Source organism: Cydia splendana, chromosome Z (assembly GCF_910591565.1).
Source record: "Cydia splendana chromosome Z, ilCydSple1.2, whole genome shotgun sequence".
Lineage (NCBI taxonomy): Eukaryota > Metazoa > Arthropoda > Insecta > Lepidoptera > Tortricidae > Cydia > Cydia splendana.
In genome coordinates this window covers 17,168,137-17,185,873 of record NC_085987.1, presented here as the reverse complement: position 1 = coordinate 17,185,873, position 17,737 = coordinate 17,168,137, and the positions used below count along the sequence as shown (strand labels likewise).

Genomic DNA, 17,737 nt, shown 5'->3' with positions numbered 1-17,737 from the left:
TTTCCTATTTTTCGTACTAGTATCGTAATGTAGGTACTATTATTCCATATATTATAAACTATCATCCTTCTGACAAATTTTAAATCAGGATACGATGACTATTTTATTACGTATTTACGTACTACTTACCTAAATCCGGGCAGCCGAAGAGGCAAAATCGTCTTCTTCTTCCGGGCTCACTCATTTTTAACAAGCTTTAATATACCGAATATACGAGTATCCCTTTGCGAGTATCTTTGAAAAATTTGAAAAGTTTCAAATCTGACTGATGCCATTTTTTTACGTTTCGTTATTGTCAAAGACAATAATAATACATTATAATAAGACTAATGTTAATTTCCTAAAACTACTATATACTCTATATAAAAGTAAGTATAGGAGGATAATTTTTTTTTTTACTTAAATCACAGAAAATTTTAAAACGGTTCGTGTGAAATGGAATGTACGTGTTAAAAATACACAGATAAGGTGTAAAAATGTTTTTACGCTGTGGCACCATCTGTTTGATGTATTTGGAAGCATCAGGTGAGGAAATGTTGCTGTAAACATAACGTTGACTGCGCTAGTTTCCATGTATAAGGTACCCCTCTTTGAAGTTTCGCCCCCCTTCGGTCGAGAGTCGAGGCTACTGCTATTGACGGGAGATGTAATTTACGTTTGTCTTATCGCTTCAGTTTTTTTGATATTGTTATTGAAAAATGTGACACTATTTTTACAATAAGGACCTTATTTTGTTAATAGTATATTTTGTAGTGGACGGCGAGTTAGGTTACTATAATGATATCATGTAAAAAGTAACTCAATTTAAATGAAAGGTAAGCTACTGCAAGCTCATAAATTTTGCCTTGCTAGCATATTCACTTTTGTATTGTTACACACTATACAATATTATGATTTCATTTGCAGACCAATCACTGTATCCTGACACTATGGGGATCATGTACGAAAAACGGCCTCTCAAGAGGCCCCGATTAGGCCCGCCAGACGTGTATCCGCAAGAACCTCGTCAAAAAGAAGATGAACTCACTTCTACTAACGTAAAGCAGGGTTTTTCTACCACCCCGCATTCTAGTGACGAGTTTGGCACTGCTAGGAATTTTAACTATTCTGCATCTAAGGTAAGTAGTAGGTGCTTCCACAATAGTTTTCATTACTAATACACTTAATATTGACATATGAATTCTATTTACAGATAGGACAGTTTTTCTCTGGAATTTTGTCCAAAAAGGAAGAACTTAATACCCTTCCTGACTGTGGCAGGAAAAGACAACAAGTAAATCCTAAAGATAACTTCTGGCCAGCCACGGCTAGGACTAAAGCTCAAATTGAAGCATGGTTTAAGGATTTAGCAGGTACTTAATCATTTTTATTTTATTTCAACCACTTACCACTGTAGTTAAAGGAAAATATTTTCCATAATTATTTTATTTTGTTTGTTTTAGGAAGTAAACCACTGTCCCAGCTGTCCAAAAAGGCACCAAATTTTAATAAGAAGGAAGAAATATTTATAACATTAACAGAATACCAAGTGTCAATGCCAAGAGCAGCATGGTTCATTAAACTTAGCTCTGCATACACCGTGGCCGTCTCGGAAGCCAAGATCAAGAAGAGGCAGCTTCCAGATCCCACAACAGGTAATGACTACACCGCACAACTCCAACATGATCAAAATACTAACAAACCATGCTACCTACAATACTAATTAATAAAAGCATTTTTTGGCAATCATCTAATCATAAAGCATTCATGAAATCGCATCATATGAATACGGCATGTTCAAGTTTATTTTAGTTAGATTACCTCATAGACTAGGAATCCTCTAGACGAAGCTTAGAGCAATTATTTCATGAAACCGATGCTGCCAAAAATACAGGCATGCGGGGGACAAGGTGAGTGAGTCCCGTGCCTTGATTGGTTTGTTCAAAGATACTTGGGCGTCACACAAAGACACTTGACTCGAAAATGGAGTAAAACTACCGTATATTTGTGGCAGAGGGGGTAGTGCTACTATGCTCAGTCTGGAGGATGTCTTGTCAGTGGATTACCTAGATCAAATATATGCTACTGGTGACAATCACACTCTTTTATTAAAATACAACAACTTTCTGTAAATAATCTCAGTAATACATAGAGAAGAAAAATCATTCAAGGTGTAGACAATGAGATGTAGTCAGCCATAAAATCGCCGAACACTTCATTATCACAGTGTCCCAGGTGACAGTTATTTTTTCTCAGGACTATTTATCATGTTTATTCATATTTTAATTGTAGCAATTCATGAAACAAATATTAACAGAACTGGTGCACTTTTGGGCGTTGGATCCCCAATCTTCCGAAACTGAAGCGTCAGAGGAATCGCTAAGTAAATAGTACTCAGTTTACGAGTTAGCCTAACAATATGTTTAAATGCACTACCGTGGCCCACTGGCCCCAGTATCACTGGAAACGCTCTCTGCAGCTGCGACACTTACTATAGTGTCTGTACTTGTTCGTCCATAGGCGTCTTATTATTTACTCACTTGGTCATCAGAGTTTTTTATTTCATTGCTTACATAGAGTAGGTATTCACACCCTAATGGAGAGTAGTATTTGCACTTGGATAGTATGTGATTGTCATTTAATTATCACGAAACATACTTATTGTGACAAAGCCTCTTGTTTGCTAACTGCTACGTCACACAGTGCACTTTGCCTAATATTTCAGTGCATTTAGTCGAGTTAATACTTGAGGTTTTACCTATTCCAAATTTATCTTTATGCAATAATCCTAAAATCTGACAAGAACATGCTATAGATTGCTTTTACTGGTTTTGAGATAAAAATCAAAATAATAAATTTTTTGATCTATATAAAAATAATCTATGTAGATACCTATTAACTGAAAGATTACATGTTTGAAGATCTGCAGCAAGTTACGAAAATTTTAACAGTAAACTTATAATGTGTAGGGTTTTATATAAATAAATAAATATTATTATAGGACATTATTACATTACACAAGTTGACTAGTTTGTACAGTAAGCTCAATAAGGCTGTAAGCATCAGAGGAATGTACATTATAGTGTGCATTAATAAATATTTCATACAAATAAACCCGACAGATTTCAAAAGTGTATTCACGATCGCATTTAGATACTAAAATTTCATACAAAGTTTTCTGAAATCGGTCTTGTTTTAGAGATAATGACAAGTCTTGTGAAAATTTGTTTCTGTGACAAATTAGTCAAAAACGCCTTTTTGGCTGCGACACTGCCACTATGTGACTAGGTTTAGACATACAGTATCTTTCTGTTTTTTTTGTATGAACATGCATAGAGTAAACAATATAGGCTAGTTTGTAGATTGCATATTTTGCTAGTCATTTTATACAATTATGTGATGAATACTGCAATGAAATACTGTGATTTATAATATGAAACTCAGCATAGGTATACCTAAAAAAGCTCTAATAAAAAAATTAAGTTGGCTATATATTAAAAAAAAAACCTCTATGAAAAAACCATTACATGAGACCAATTTTTCTCATTGCTCGTACAAAGAACTACTACTAGTCTACCTAAAGTAGTGAGGTGGAAATCACTAACAAATATTTTAAAAAATCTACCGGAAAAACATGAAGGTGTATAATATTGGCCAGTACTGTACCTACAGTACAGTAATTTTTAACTGTAAATAAAAAAAAACGTTACTTATTTGTTGAAATGATTAGTTTTCGCCAAGATGTAATAACGAAATAACGTGTCGTGTGCAGACGGCACAAATAAAAAAAATCGGCAATTATTATGCCACAAATTGATTATTAAATGAATATTAAGAATAAAAGTGGTGAATAAAGTCTTAGCCAACCCTTTTCCCTCCAATTATTCAATTGACTTTGCTTGTAGTTAATTGACCATGGCACATTGAATAAGTTCGCTGTTAAACACATACATTACCTATAATACATATTTTAATGAATTACATACTAATGTGTTAACTAATTTGTGACAGTAGCTTAACTTTCCGAGTATCTCTTACAGAATGGACCTCTACTCTGATTAAATTCCTCAAAGATCAAATACCAAAGTTAGCAGAGCATTACCAGTGTGCAGCGTCGGGGAGCGTGTCCGACAAGACGCCGCCCTCTCAGTCAGGTGACTATTCCACCAACTGTACACTAACGAAGTGGAATTCTAATTAAGTCCTTTCTAATCTCCCCTTTTTATTATTACAGGACAAGGCACGCCCAGTCATAATTCCTCTGGCAATCCGCCTGGTAGCTCAACTCCTAATAGTTCAAGTATACCTAATTCTATGCACTCTCCAGGGAATACTAACAGTATGTACTTTTTTATACATTGTCTATCTACTATTTGCATATACAAATTAGAAACCACAAACAATAAACGTTTATACTTATAACCCTCTTGCACATTGCTATCAAATTGAGTAAAATAATGTAATTATGTCAAATTGGTTAAACTGTATACCTATCTTGTAATTGATTCAGCTCTGGGGTCGTCGACGCCCAGCTCCTCAGAAGGCACGGACTGGCGGCAAGCCCTGAAGCTATGGAACTATTGCTGCCGGCTCGCCAAGTACCTTCTCGACGAGGGCTTGTTAGACCGACACGACTTTCTCACGTGGATAATTGACTTGCTTGATAAGAGAGCAGCTGATGATGGTTTATTGAGGTGAGCTATTCTTTGAGAGAGTGCGAAAAATAGGAAATTGGCAATGAGTGGCGGTAAATATTTAAACACGACCAAAGGGAGTGTTTTATATCGACATGAGTTGCGAGTTACCTACTCGCACATGTATCGTACGACGTTTTACAGTACATATGGCCATTTAATTTATCGAAATAGTTACGTAATTTACTAAAATTTTCAACTATTACTTTGTAGGCTTTTTCTTCCATTGGCATTACAACACATGAGCGAATTCGTGTTCTGCGAAGGCCTGTCGAGGAGGCTGGCGACCACTTGTGCTAAGAAAGCGGCCGCCATCTGTTCCGTGTTGTCTGATAGCACGATACGCACTCTTAACCAACCCTTGGCTTTATCGAAAAGCACAGACAGATCAGGAGGTAAGGTGTAAATATCTATAATTGTAGTATATTTTACGCGGTCTAGTCTACTTTACTCTAAAAATTAATTTCAGATCCACTCAGATCAATGTCTCCGGCTACAGAACAAGGCATTAACGAACTGAAACCAATGTTATCACAAATGAAGCGTTCGGGAACGCCGGCGGAACACAGCCAGGGTTCTCTTAGCACCAATCACTCCTCGTTGGGGACACCCAACCCTCACTCACTGGGTACACCTAATCCTCTAGGCACACCGAACCCGACGCAGGGAGTTGACGTCAAAGAAGAATACAATAGGCCCATAAAGGAGGAATATAATAGACCTATAAAAGAAGAATACAACAGACCTATAAAGGAAGAATATAGTAGACCTATTAAAGAAGAAAACGGCTCGCCTATACGAGATACGAAAACCACTCTGACGGCGGTCATCACAGCAGCACTCAATCCAATCCAAGTGGGCTTCGGCGAGGTGCTGACCTGCCCGTACCACAGGGACGTCATCATTCAACTGGCGGCGATCTTACAGGTTCACTCTTTTGCTACCTGTACTTATAACTTAACTAACAATACACAGGATAAGCTAATACTAATCTAATGGAGTTTTGCAGATAATTTGCGTAGAATGTCCCACGGCTATGGTATGGTCGGGCTGTGGTTCATCCCTGCAGGGGTCGCCCCTGGATTTGCTGCCACTGCCGCCGTCCGCTCTGCCTATGCCTCATATGGACTCGGACATTACTGAAGACCACAGGAAAATGGTATGAACGAACGGATATTTATTTCTTAATGTGCCCTGTATCTTTATCTCGGTAGTAATTTTTTTTTAATTTTGCCTTGAAGGTTTATGAAGCGGAACAAAAAATCGCCGCAAGAAGCAAAAAGGCAGAAAGCAAATGGTGTACTGATAAATGGCAAACTAGCTCTCAAGGTATTTACAGAACATTCACTTTTTGCTTTGATTGATATATGTTGTTGTAACGTGTTATTAATGTGCATTGGTCGTGATCCGTAGCGCGCGTGCTGGCCGTGCTGGAGGCCTTGGACCGGCACTGCTTCGACCGCGTGGATCCCAACAATAATCTGGATACGCTCTATAAGGAGGTGTTCGCTCATTGCACGCCCCCCTCCAAGGAGACTGACATCAAGGACCCAGTAAGTTTACCTGAATACACTTTCAATCTTATGACCGCTTCAACTATTTTATGTAACACGCAATAATAAACCTTATTGGAACAGATGGTTTATTTTAAACCCATATCTATTAAAATACCCATAGCAAGCCATAATGCTTAAAATAGCACCCACACACTACACAAGCACTGCTTTACGAGGCGTTTACAAAAGGAGTGACATCATCACACATAGTTGCTCCCGTCCCAACTAATTTCTCTGTCTACTCTATCTAGTAGTTGAAGTGAAATGTGCTTGCAACAGACGGGTTAGTCTGACAAACGTGTTGTGTGATGTGTAGGAGTGGGCGTGTTCTTACGCGGTGGTGCGCGTGCTGTGCGAGTGGGCCGTGTGCGGCGCGCGCTGGGGCGAGCACCGCGCCATGGCCGCCGCCGCGCTGCTCGACAAGCGGCAGCAGCAGCTGCTGCACCAGCACCACGACCATCATGCACACGCCACCGGTCAGTTGACACATACATTATAGTTACATACGTTTAGCCATACACAATACTTAGTACTACAAAGCGTATCTTGGAGTGATTTTTACAGCTGGCCTTGAAGTAACTCTTGTATCAATCTAGTAGCATAGTAATATAGCGCCCTGGTACTCTTGTAATAAACTTCGCGTAGTATGTTCTTTCCTTGTCATTTCGTAATGCCATTGTCTCAACACAATGTCATCAGAGTGGGGTGCAAATTTTTAAAATAAGGAATTATATATTTTGTATTTATCATGTATTTGCAAATGCTATTTGAGATTAAATATGACCGTTATTATTATTTTGTTCATTTGCAAGCAAGCGAATTAATATGCCAATTATTTAATGTTAAGCAGGATGCTATGCGAATTTATTATACTAATAAGTTCCATTGTATTATATTGCCTGCTTTGCGATGCAAAAGTACATACTTATGTTAAGTTTTCTGTATCTGAACCAAACTTTATAATCAAGTAACTGTCAGAAATTATTTTATTTTTATTCACACATTTATTGCTGACTGTACTTCCTCTGCTTTGCATCTTTATCAAGTACTCTTCAAAACCTTTCTTAATTATTGCATTGTCATCTATCATAATTAAGAAGAAGTTTACGTGATTTAGCCATTGTTCAATCAAAAAAACTTTAAACGGTTTAAGCGTGACCGCACAGACGAAAACTGGGCGCTCTTTAAGACTGCGCGAAACCAGTGTAACCAGACGGTGCGTTCAGCGAAGCGGCGGTGTATCCATCTGCATGTCAGCTCATCTTCCATGGCTGACGTTTGGAAGTTCCTAAAATCCCTTGGCCTTGGCAAGCCCGTGAATCAATTTGATGGTATGTCTTTCTCCGTTTCTGACCTTAACAAACATTTCTCGTCTGCCCAATCCGTCGATTGCAAAGCTAAAATCAATATAATTTTCGAAATTTTGGCCCTACCTTCAATTGACACTGTCTCGTTTTCTTTCTCACCCACTACTCAATCGGAGGTTAGGACCATTACTAAGGGCATTAAATCAAAAGCTGTTGGTTGTGATGATATCAGTTGGTATATGATAGTGTCTGTCCTGGACTGCTTGCTTCCTATACTGACTGATATTATTAACTTCTCTTTCTCTAACGGGGAATTTCCGTCACTTTGGCACAAAGCATTTGTCATACCTCTACCAAAAACAAATAATCCCTCGTTGGTTAGTCAGTTCCGACCTATTTCTATACTCCCTTTTTTGTCGAAAATCGCTGGCTCATAAACAGCTGTCAAGGTTTATTTTCTCACACAAACTTCTAAGCCCCTTTCAGTCTGGTTTTCGACCGGGACATAGCACCTGTACCGCGCTGCTCAAAGTGACTGAGGATATCAGGCGGGGCATGGAGAACCAAATGGTAACAGTACTTATCCTGGTTGACTTCTCAAACGCTTTCAACACTGTCGACCACGAAATTCTCCTTGCCCTACTTGAGCACCTCAACGTGTCGCCTTGTGCCTTAAAGTGGTTGTCGGCGTATCTCTGTGGACGACAGCAGGCAGTACGTGTCGACCGCACTTTGTCCGAATGGTGTGACTTAGCCACTGGTGTACCACAAGGAGGTATTCTTTCACCCCTATTATTTTCAATCTTCGTCAATTTTGTAACTCCGGACCTTCGCTGCTCGTACCATCTCTACGCCGACGACCTGCAACTCTATGACCAGTGTAACATTGTTGACCTTAATGCCACCATTGATAAATTGAATCTGTATCTCATACACATCCAACATTGGTCTGAAAAGTTCGGTTTATTCGTTAACCCCTCCAAGTGTCAGGCCATTGTCATAGGCGGCGCCCGACAGCTCCTTAAAGTAGAATTTACACCTCCTGTATACTTTAACGGCACGCCTATTCCCTACAGCCAAAGTGTAAAAGACTTGGGTATCTTTCTGGATAGTACCCTGAGCTGGAGGACACAGGTAGCTGAAATAAGCCGTAAAGTTACTGGCTCACTTCATGCTCTCAACAGGCTTAAACACTTTTTACCTATTAAAACTAAAATATTACTTGTACAAACTTTAATCCTACCAATAATCGACTATGGTGATGTGTGTTATCCGGACTTAAATGAGGAGCTCTTGGACAAATTAGATCGGTTAATGAATAATTGCATTCGTTTTATTTTCTGTCTCCGTAAATACGATCATGTCTCCTCTTGCCGCTCTAAACTTGGCTGGTTTCCTATTCGTATTCGTCGGAACATTCGCATGCTCTGCACCCTCTTTTCTGTTCTTAACGACCCTCAGTCCCCCGAATATCTAAGATCTTTCTTCCACTACTATGGTGTCTCTCGTGTCCGTCAGCTTCGCTCTTCTGGCAATCTTTCTCTGTCTATACCATCTCACCGAACTGGTTACATGTCCGATTCCTTCTCTATTCAGGCAGCTCGCCTTTGGAATAGTATCCCTGTCAAAATTAAACAGTGCCCGAACAGGTTTGCTTTCAAAAAATCCTTAAGTGAGCACTTTGCTGGCAGTACTGGAAAATCTTAGTGTTTCTCCGTTGCAAGTTCATCTGAATTCATATGTATGTGTATTTGTAACTATATTATATATATATATAATTATTTGTATATATTTATGTATGTTTATGTCTGTGTATTTCTTATGATTGTATTGTGTTCGTACAGGTACGTAATTGTATCATCAAAGTAATTATACCACATATTTTTGCACCGCCTACAACTTATCTGCTTTGCCTAAGAATGCATAAGAAGAGAATGCCTTATGGCATTAAGTTCGCCTTTTGTACAGTGTGTTGTCTTATGTGCAATAAAGATTAAATAAATAAAAATAACATTGAACCCTCATAGGCAACATATTATACGATTTATTTACAAATGAGCACAAGGGTGACCGGGTTTACATAGTCTTTCGGATTCCAAAGAATATGTAAGCATTCATGAGGCCAATGGAAGGGCCCACGGAGTCGATTTGTCACTTATTAGATATTTATTAATAAGTAATAATGCATTATTATGCGTCAGTGTGCGCATTCATTGCTGTTCATTGATTTAAGTTAGACTTTAGTTGCTACAGCGAATTAATCATGCTTTGTAAGACAATACAATTATTGTCATTTAATTTTCCGAGTTTGTTTCGCTGACGATGCAAAATTTACTAAAATTAAAGGCGATTTCACAGATTTAACCCGATAGACTTAATAGGCATGATGACAAATTTAGATATCACCTTTAATATTGGCGGTACACCTGTATTGGTTCCTAAAAGCACAATATTTCAGCTCTACTCATAAGTTTTAACATAAAAAACTGCATTTCCGTTTGTGACGTCACGGCTTTGTAAACATTGCAGTGATGCAGGAAAGAAATATCAAAGGAAACCAACCGGTTACTTGAAATTTATCAATTCCAATTAATCGATTTATCGTGATTGATTCATTTTTTCTGTTTACGACTGCCAACATGGCAATGATAGTTTCATTCTGCCAAATAATTAATAGTAGTTTATGTGACTGCCACATAATGAAAGACATTAAAATACGAGTGTGGATTTATGAAACGAATGAAGTGCGTGGGTAGATGCTATCTAAAATATTCTCCCATACCTGCCGTAGACTGCATGAAAACATTCATACAAACTAAGCTTAAAAGTTTCATAATATTAGATTATTAGCCCGCTGGAACACAAACTTGATGAATATATCATTCAATGTATTTTATATCTGCTTGGCTGCGCAGTGAATAAATCTTAAGTTAATGTTATGACATATGCACTTGCTAGTAAACTCTATCATGAGATTCAAGACTTACCGAATTCTATTATGGTTTTGCCGGTCTAGGCCGACTTTCTTGCATGACGATCCATTGCCCTTGCAAGCCATAGGCTAAAATGCCCCTAACATCACGTTCCGGAGTCTGTTATCACGAACGTATAATATGAGATCTCTTTCAAAATCGTTCAGTCATTTAGAACTTGGATTAAAAAAAAACACATACTATATACGCTCTGCAGGAAGGTTTGTGCGAAAATGATCCTAAATAATTACATCTCTTATTTTCATGAAACAAATAATGATTAATATTATATCTTTCTATCAAATCTGTGCAGCATAAAGCGAATTCAATTATAATTTGTACATATGTAATATTAGTTTTTCTTAAATGTATCTTAAATACTGCTGAAACAAAATTCAAGCTAATTCATTTTCTCACTGAAAAAGCTTGATATTTGTTTCAAGCTTTTGCAAGTGTATTCCTGAAGTTCTTAAATATTTTTTATAAAACTCGACTAGTTTGGAAAGAAAATTTAGTGTAACAAAGTTTTTTACTTATCTCGTCGACAATAGGGATCACCAGCCTCGTATTTCTATCCGTCATAAACAACTTTCCCGGCCGTCCCTGCCATCTGTAATAAATAATAATGTACTACCTACTATTCATGAATTCTTATATACTCTTAGAACTAAGATAAATTAATATTGTTATGTCTGGGTTATTACCATCTGTTGTCATGTTTCAGGGTCCGATGACAAGGAGTCCGTTACGTCCGGCAATGGCCTTTACAACGGGCCTCCAATATTCCAAAGCCTTTTGTTACGATTCCTAGACTGCGATGCGCCTGTACTAGGTATCTAAACTTAGCCGAAATAATTTCACCTATATATTGTATAATTTTGAAGTGCATATAGATTTGCCGAATGCGCCACTAGCGCGAAATTTGCCAATCGCTCGCGCACTTCATGCGCGCTGCTAGTCATACTATGCCACGCTTGCGAGCGGGAAAACTCTCTTTTTACAAACTTGCGTATTATGGATGCGTTCGCCATATCTAACCGCATGTTACTGTCATTCAACTATAATATAGATCTATTATTTTACGAGTATTAGCCTGTGTGTTTAAATGACGATGCTTTACAGACGACAGTCCGAATGCGCCGCCAAGCAACCGGCAACAGTTCGCCAACCTGGTGCACCTGTTCGGCGAGCTTATACGCCGCGACGTGTTCTCACACGACGCTTACATGTGCACGCTCATCTCGAGAGGTAATCTAGTTGACACTATAGCAGCATTATGAAACATCACGATAAACTAGCAAGTTTATCGAATGACATACAATTTTAAATGAAGTATGTATGAAGCAAGATTGTAAAAACGATACAAACACATTGTAAACATAACGCACAAGATTTTACCTGTTGGTTATTATGTACATTCTAAAACAATGCAAGGTTTATTTCTAAGGAAATTTGCAAAAAGATGTATTGCTCTGACTGTAAGTTATTTGCGTCGCCGTTTGTTATTCGTACAGTAGCTGCGAGCCACCAACATTAACGGTGTACAGTGAAGCCAAGCATTTCATAATGACGATTGAAGCTGTTGTATGATTGGCGTGTGGTATAGGTATATATAAAGATGTACGGTACGCAGGCGACCTGATCTCCCCGACGGAGCCCACGTCATCGTCGGGCAGCACCAGCAGCGGCACCGCGGCCCCCGCCACCGGCGGCAGCGCCTCGCACAACATGGACGAAGACACATTTGAGGGCATCGACCTCAAGCCCAAGATGGAGGTACGTTACATCACTTCTACTCGTATCATAAGTATAAATACAGCCTGGATGCCAGAGTGATATACATTTTAACTTCCGCTCAGGAAAAAAATATATTACTGTCTTAGGGTGGTATTCCATCTGTCCAATATGTTTGTCCAATCAAATGCACGTAGGACAAAGATATTGGACAGATATAATCCTACCTTTAAACAAATATTATTACTTGGAATACTGATTACTGATCATTCTGATCAAGGTTTTGACTGTTTATTGGAAAGAAAAACCGCAACTGTGACAGTTAAAGTGGTCCCCACTCGTTACTTATATTAATTTAAGTACATATATTAAATTATCACAATGATAACTTTAATTAACGGTTTAATCTCTGAAATTCAGGGTCCAGGTATCTTTACCTCCAAGTCACTGCAAAGTTATCGTGGTCGGAGTACAGTACTTCTCTTGGTCTCGACATTAATTACAGTGATTTTAATTTAAATCGTTTGTAGTAATAATAGTAATATAAGAGCGTGTCACACGATTTGATTAGCTCAAATTTTCATATAATTTACCTTTACTAATATTTTCCTTTGTTCTCCAGGAACAGGCGCGAATGGATATGGACGGTTCCAAAATAGACGACGAACTCCATATGCTGTTGCAAAATATCAAAGAAGATCAACAAAATTCTATGGATGCGCCTGACAGTCCCAAGGATCCCGGAGAATCGTCACACAGGTTACTTATTTGCACTATCTGATAATGCAGTTTAATTTAATAACATTTGACGACCAGTCTGGCCTTATCGGTAGTAACCCTGCCTATATGAAGCCTGCCTGAAGGGCATTTATTAGTGTAATGAGCACAGACATTTGTTCCTTGGTCATGGGTGTTTTCTATGTGATTAAGTACATAAAGTATGTCTGAGTAGGTACGTAGTTGTGTTGTGGACAAGCCTTCTTGAGTTTACTGTGGGGGTATTAGTCAATTTGTGTAAAAATTTCCTAATATTTATTTATAATGTCATATTAATATATTGTGATTTTCACAGCGTAAATTCTCCTATGATGGGTTCGAGCAGCATGAGCATACCTGGTATGAACTCAATGGGAATGGGTCCCATGTCCGTCCCAGGTAATTTATTTTTTAAGAACAGTGACCTGCCTGGCTAACATATTGTAAATTAACTTTTTTTTTATATAAGTATGGTAGCAATCACATACCTTTCTAAGTAGGTCGTCTAATCGCACTTATATTGCCAGCCAACGGTACTACACACCACTTTGTAAAATATGTCACACAAAACAAACTAAATCGATAATATATGAATACGTTACATGTTGTAACTTCCCTCAGACATCGTTGGCTTTCATATAAATCGTGATTCTGTGACGTGTATTTAGACAATTAGTGCGTGTTTGAGCCACGTTGAAAGCCGCAGTAAGTACTGTTGTGATGATGGTCAGGCATGCGCACGGGGTCGGCGGGCGAGTCGTCCGGCAGCACAGCGCCGGCGGCAGCGTCGCGGCACTACAGCTACACCATGCACTTCCCGCTGCCGCCCGCCGAGCCCGACCACACGCCGCACGACGCCAACCAGCGTCACATCCTGCTGCACGGCGTCGGCCGCCAGCGCGACGACGCCAAGCATCAAGTCAAGAAGATGACTAAAGGTAACGAAATACATATCATTACTGATCACTACAATATCGACAATTTTTATGTTAGTTTAAAAATCTGTTTTTCTATAGAATAAAACACACACTATCAAAATGAGGCGGATTACTTTACACATTAACGATACACATTCTTGTTTCAGAAATATGCAAATTATTTTCAAAGAAATTCTCAATCGACGTGGCGGAGGGCGGCAAGGTGAAGAAACACGCTCGGAGCGAGTTCAACTTCGAAGCCGTCACACAAAAATTTCAAGTTCGTATATTTTCCTACAGTCCTGGTCGATATCAACACTTTACAGTAATTAGTGACCAATTCGTGCGATGACAGGTCTTACAATGCCACGATTGGGGCTGCTCGCGCGAAGACGATTCCAGCGTATGTTGCAAAACTTGCTTACTATTTCTTCGTTTCGTTCTTCGCTGTCCTTAATGGTGTTGCTATTTACTCGAAATGATATTAATTATATCGTTGTTCCTCGTTATCCCCGCATAAATACGAGCCTCCGACACCGCCTTTACGAGGTATAACTTACGCCTCCGGTGTCAGGTGGGTTACAATTTCCTCTATTGGATTTCCGCTTGTAAATGTTGTGACGGCAAAGGCGTTCGGGCCGGATCGGTGTAAGAAACGGATGTGTTGTAGGCGATGTCGATGTACGAGCAAGGCGCGGTATCGTGGGCGGTGGGCGGCGCGGTGTGTGAGGCGCTGGCGGCCTACGCGGCGGGTGCCACCACCTACCTGCCGCAGCCCGAACACGTCGCCTTCGCTCTCGACCTCATGGAGATAGCGCTTAATGTGCACGGTCTTATTGAGACCTGTATACAGGTAACATTATAATTTATGGCAGTATTAGCTGCGCCGCTCGATACCTGTTATTATGAAATAATCTATTTAGATTGCGTTTAATTTAGTAAGCGTCCCTGTGTATGTGTCAGATTTTGAAAGAGCTGTCAGAGGTGGAAGGCGCGCTGATAGCGCGCGGCGCGCCAAGCACTGGGCTCGCTGCGCCGCGGGCGTACACCTCGGCGCTGGCGCTTTACACGGTCGGCGCTCTCCGGAGATACCACTCCTGCTTGCTGTGTGAGTGCCCTTTTTATGACGTTATCGTAAAAGTACAAGTTATAAAGTGAAACTGTGCGTGATGATGTGTGTCGTTATGCAGTGTGCGTAGAGCAGACGTCGGCGGTGTTCGAGCAGCTGTGCCGGCTGGTGAAGTGCGTGGTGAACCCGGGCGACTGCGGCTCGGCGGAGCGCTGCGTGCTGGCGCAGCTGCACGACCTGTACAAGGCGGCCGCGCACCTCTGCCACGCGCCGCACGCCGACACCTTCGCCAACGCCTACCCCAAGATCAAGTCAGTATCCGGCTTCAAATTATAACATAAAAAGAGATTCTAGGCAATGCTAGTCTTAAAACCCCGTTTCCCTTATGTAGTTTGGTTGAGGGCCTCAGGGCGATGGTATTGCCATATGTCAAGACTTATCGCATGACGCCTGTGTTTGATTAATTATTATCCATGCTTAATGACAGCTTCGTTGGACTACCGATCACTGAGGAGAGGTAGTCCGGAGACAAATAGACGGACTAGCCTATTTGTCGAAACTGTACAATAATGGCTGTATGGACACCTTTAGCTACTGTATAATGAAATAAATCAATAAACTCTGAAGGCTGCTGAAGTTACGGCAGGTAACTGCCAATTAACAAGCCAAGACTGCATTTATTCGAATGTTGATATGTTTCAGGCAAGCACTGTACTCGCCGCTGCAGCCGACTCCCTCAAGCTACGTCTACAACCCGCAGTTCCTCAGCGAGTTCTTCGCCAACCCGCGCAAGGGTACGCACGAACCTTTTTTCACACACCTTTTGTTAAATTACTATACTATGATTGAAAAAAAAACAACTTTCAGGTAAACTAGAAATGTGTTGGGCGCGGCAAGTGGGCGAGTCGGCGGCCAACAGGTATAGCTTCGTGTGCTCCGCCATGCTGGCTGTGTGTCGCGAGGTTGACAACGACAGGTGAGCTGAGCCTTACTCTCATTTCTGTCCGTATTTGCTGAGAACAATAGTGATTTACACTTTGAAAGCATCCTTAACGGTCGCCCAGTTAGTCTCTCCTCGATCGCGCTCACGAACACACACTGAGTTGTCCTTCGGCGTCCGTCCTCCTCACCAACGTAATTGCAGTACTTAAGGTCACGAACTCTCGCCTGTGCGTGATTCTAAGTACGCCTACTTTAAACCGCCGAGCTAGTTTGGCTACGATCCAACATGTTTTCATTTTGCTCATAGCCCGCCTTGGCTCGTCTATCACCCCCTTTACATGTGTACAGAGTGAACGAGCTGGGCGTGCTATGCGCGGAGATGACCGCGTGGTGCAGCGGGCTGGCGGCTGAGTGGGTGGGCGCGCTCGTGGCGCTGTGCGGCGCGCAGCACTACCCCGCGGCGCCGCACGCCGCGCCGCCGCCGCTCTATCCCGACCTACTGCACCACCGCGACCTGCACGACGCCGCCGCGCACGATGCGCTCGCCGTCTTCACCTGCATATTAGTCGGTCAGTATCACTACCACAAACGCTCGTCCGCGTTTTATGTTTTACAGCGCCCAGTTTGACAAGTCAATTATTGTAATGCCGCGCAACAGATGTGATATATTGAATTTTATTTTAGCAGATCAACAATTATTGAGCAATCACAACTTATTTTAATCGCGGGAAAAGAAATTGTGTATTGGGTAATATAATAATATTCAAAGCTGCGGGCGGGATATGTGTCAGATTCTCATTTACTACATAGATTTAGATTTATTTATTTCATAATATGAAATTACAATATAAATTATTTCACACTAATCTATACGAATTTATATTATGATCGTCAAGTAGGAAAATAACAATTGATTATAATTATACAAATGTCAAGCAATACACAATTTAATAAGTTATTGGCAAAAATTTCATTTTTGGTACAAGCTTTTATCGCTGACTGTACTTTTCTTACGACAGACAACTAATACTCATCGAGACAATTCTAAAAACCCCTAACACAATTAGGTTGCGTTGTTTCATCACAGAGTTCCTATGGCCACCTCCTGTCTCCATCATCAGATCAGTTCGACAGTACCATATTATTGTATTGTCATCAGAACTACATACACCTGCCAATTTTCATGACGCTACGATCCTTGGAAGATGGTTAAATTAGTTACCTTAGATTCCATTACAGTTAGTTACATACAGGTCGAGAGTTCCTATGGCCACCTCCTGTCTCCATCATCAGATCAGTTCGACAGTACCATATTATTGTATTGTCATCAGAACTACATACAGCTGCCAATTTTCATGACGCTATAATCCTTGGTAGATGGTTAAATTAGTTACCTTAGATTCCATTACATAGTTAGTTACATACAGGTCGACCTAATAAAATCTTGTTAAAAACCATTATAAGCAATCGATTAATTAACTAAATTATTAACAATGACAAATAAAATAGAATAAAAAACAATGTCAATATGGCTAAGCTAAGCACGGATATCTCATAATGATCGTCAAATTAAAATAAAATAAAAAACAGGTCAATAGAAAAATGAATAACATTCAATTTGGATTATTACATGTCATTTCCATATATTCATTTACAGAATATAATGGATTATCCAATAAAAACAGTCTCAATTGGCGTTCAAATGTTTCGTCAGATAGTTCGGTTCGCAATTTTGTGGGTAGACGCTCATAATACGTTGGCCCTATCACCCTCGGATTCTTGACGGAAAGTGCCATGCGACGCGGCACTGT

The 17,737-nt window shown here is 40.1% G+C and overlaps 1 protein-coding gene across 4 annotated transcripts in view; it reads left to right on the top strand.

The window, feature by feature from the left end:
- Window positions 1-621: 621 nt before the first annotated feature.
- The window catches only part of LOC134804696 (mediator of RNA polymerase II transcription subunit 12-like), a 35,956-nt gene continuing 18,840 nt past the window's right edge, over window positions 622-17,737 (top strand). For 3 of the 4 annotated variants that reach the window (XM_063777835.1, XM_063777836.1, XM_063777832.1), the window contains exons 1-26: window positions 622-815; window positions 907-1,118; window positions 1,193-1,352; window positions 1,443-1,634; window positions 4,020-4,133; window positions 4,214-4,318; window positions 4,490-4,673; window positions 4,887-5,068; window positions 5,143-5,600; window positions 5,683-5,832; window positions 5,915-6,002; window positions 6,087-6,226; window positions 6,546-6,705; window positions 11,233-11,340; window positions 11,631-11,756; window positions 12,142-12,284; window positions 12,865-13,001; window positions 13,315-13,397; window positions 13,730-13,936; window positions 14,083-14,195; window positions 14,586-14,768; window positions 14,879-15,023; window positions 15,106-15,295; window positions 15,687-15,778; window positions 15,852-15,960; window positions 16,275-16,495. In XM_063777835.1, the coding sequence (XP_063633905.1) occupies window positions 809-815; window positions 907-1,118; window positions 1,193-1,352; window positions 1,443-1,634; window positions 4,020-4,133; window positions 4,214-4,318; window positions 4,490-4,673; window positions 4,887-5,068; window positions 5,143-5,600; window positions 5,683-5,832; window positions 5,915-6,002; window positions 6,087-6,226; window positions 6,546-6,705; window positions 11,233-11,340; window positions 11,631-11,756; window positions 12,142-12,284; window positions 12,865-13,001; window positions 13,315-13,397; window positions 13,730-13,936; window positions 14,083-14,195; window positions 14,586-14,768; window positions 14,879-15,023; window positions 15,106-15,295; window positions 15,687-15,778; window positions 15,852-15,960; window positions 16,275-16,495 (4,009 nt within the window). In that variant the 5' untranslated portion in view covers window positions 622-808. The remainder of the gene's footprint in view (window positions 816-906; window positions 1,119-1,192; window positions 1,353-1,442; window positions 1,635-4,019; window positions 4,134-4,213; window positions 4,319-4,489; window positions 4,674-4,886; window positions 5,069-5,142; window positions 5,601-5,682; window positions 5,833-5,914; window positions 6,003-6,086; window positions 6,227-6,545; window positions 6,706-11,232; window positions 11,341-11,630; window positions 11,757-12,141; window positions 12,285-12,864; window positions 13,002-13,314; window positions 13,398-13,729; window positions 13,937-14,082; window positions 14,196-14,585; window positions 14,769-14,878; window positions 15,024-15,105; window positions 15,296-15,686; window positions 15,779-15,851; window positions 15,961-16,274; window positions 16,496-17,737) is intronic. The other variant, XM_063777833.1, reaches the window with a different exon arrangement.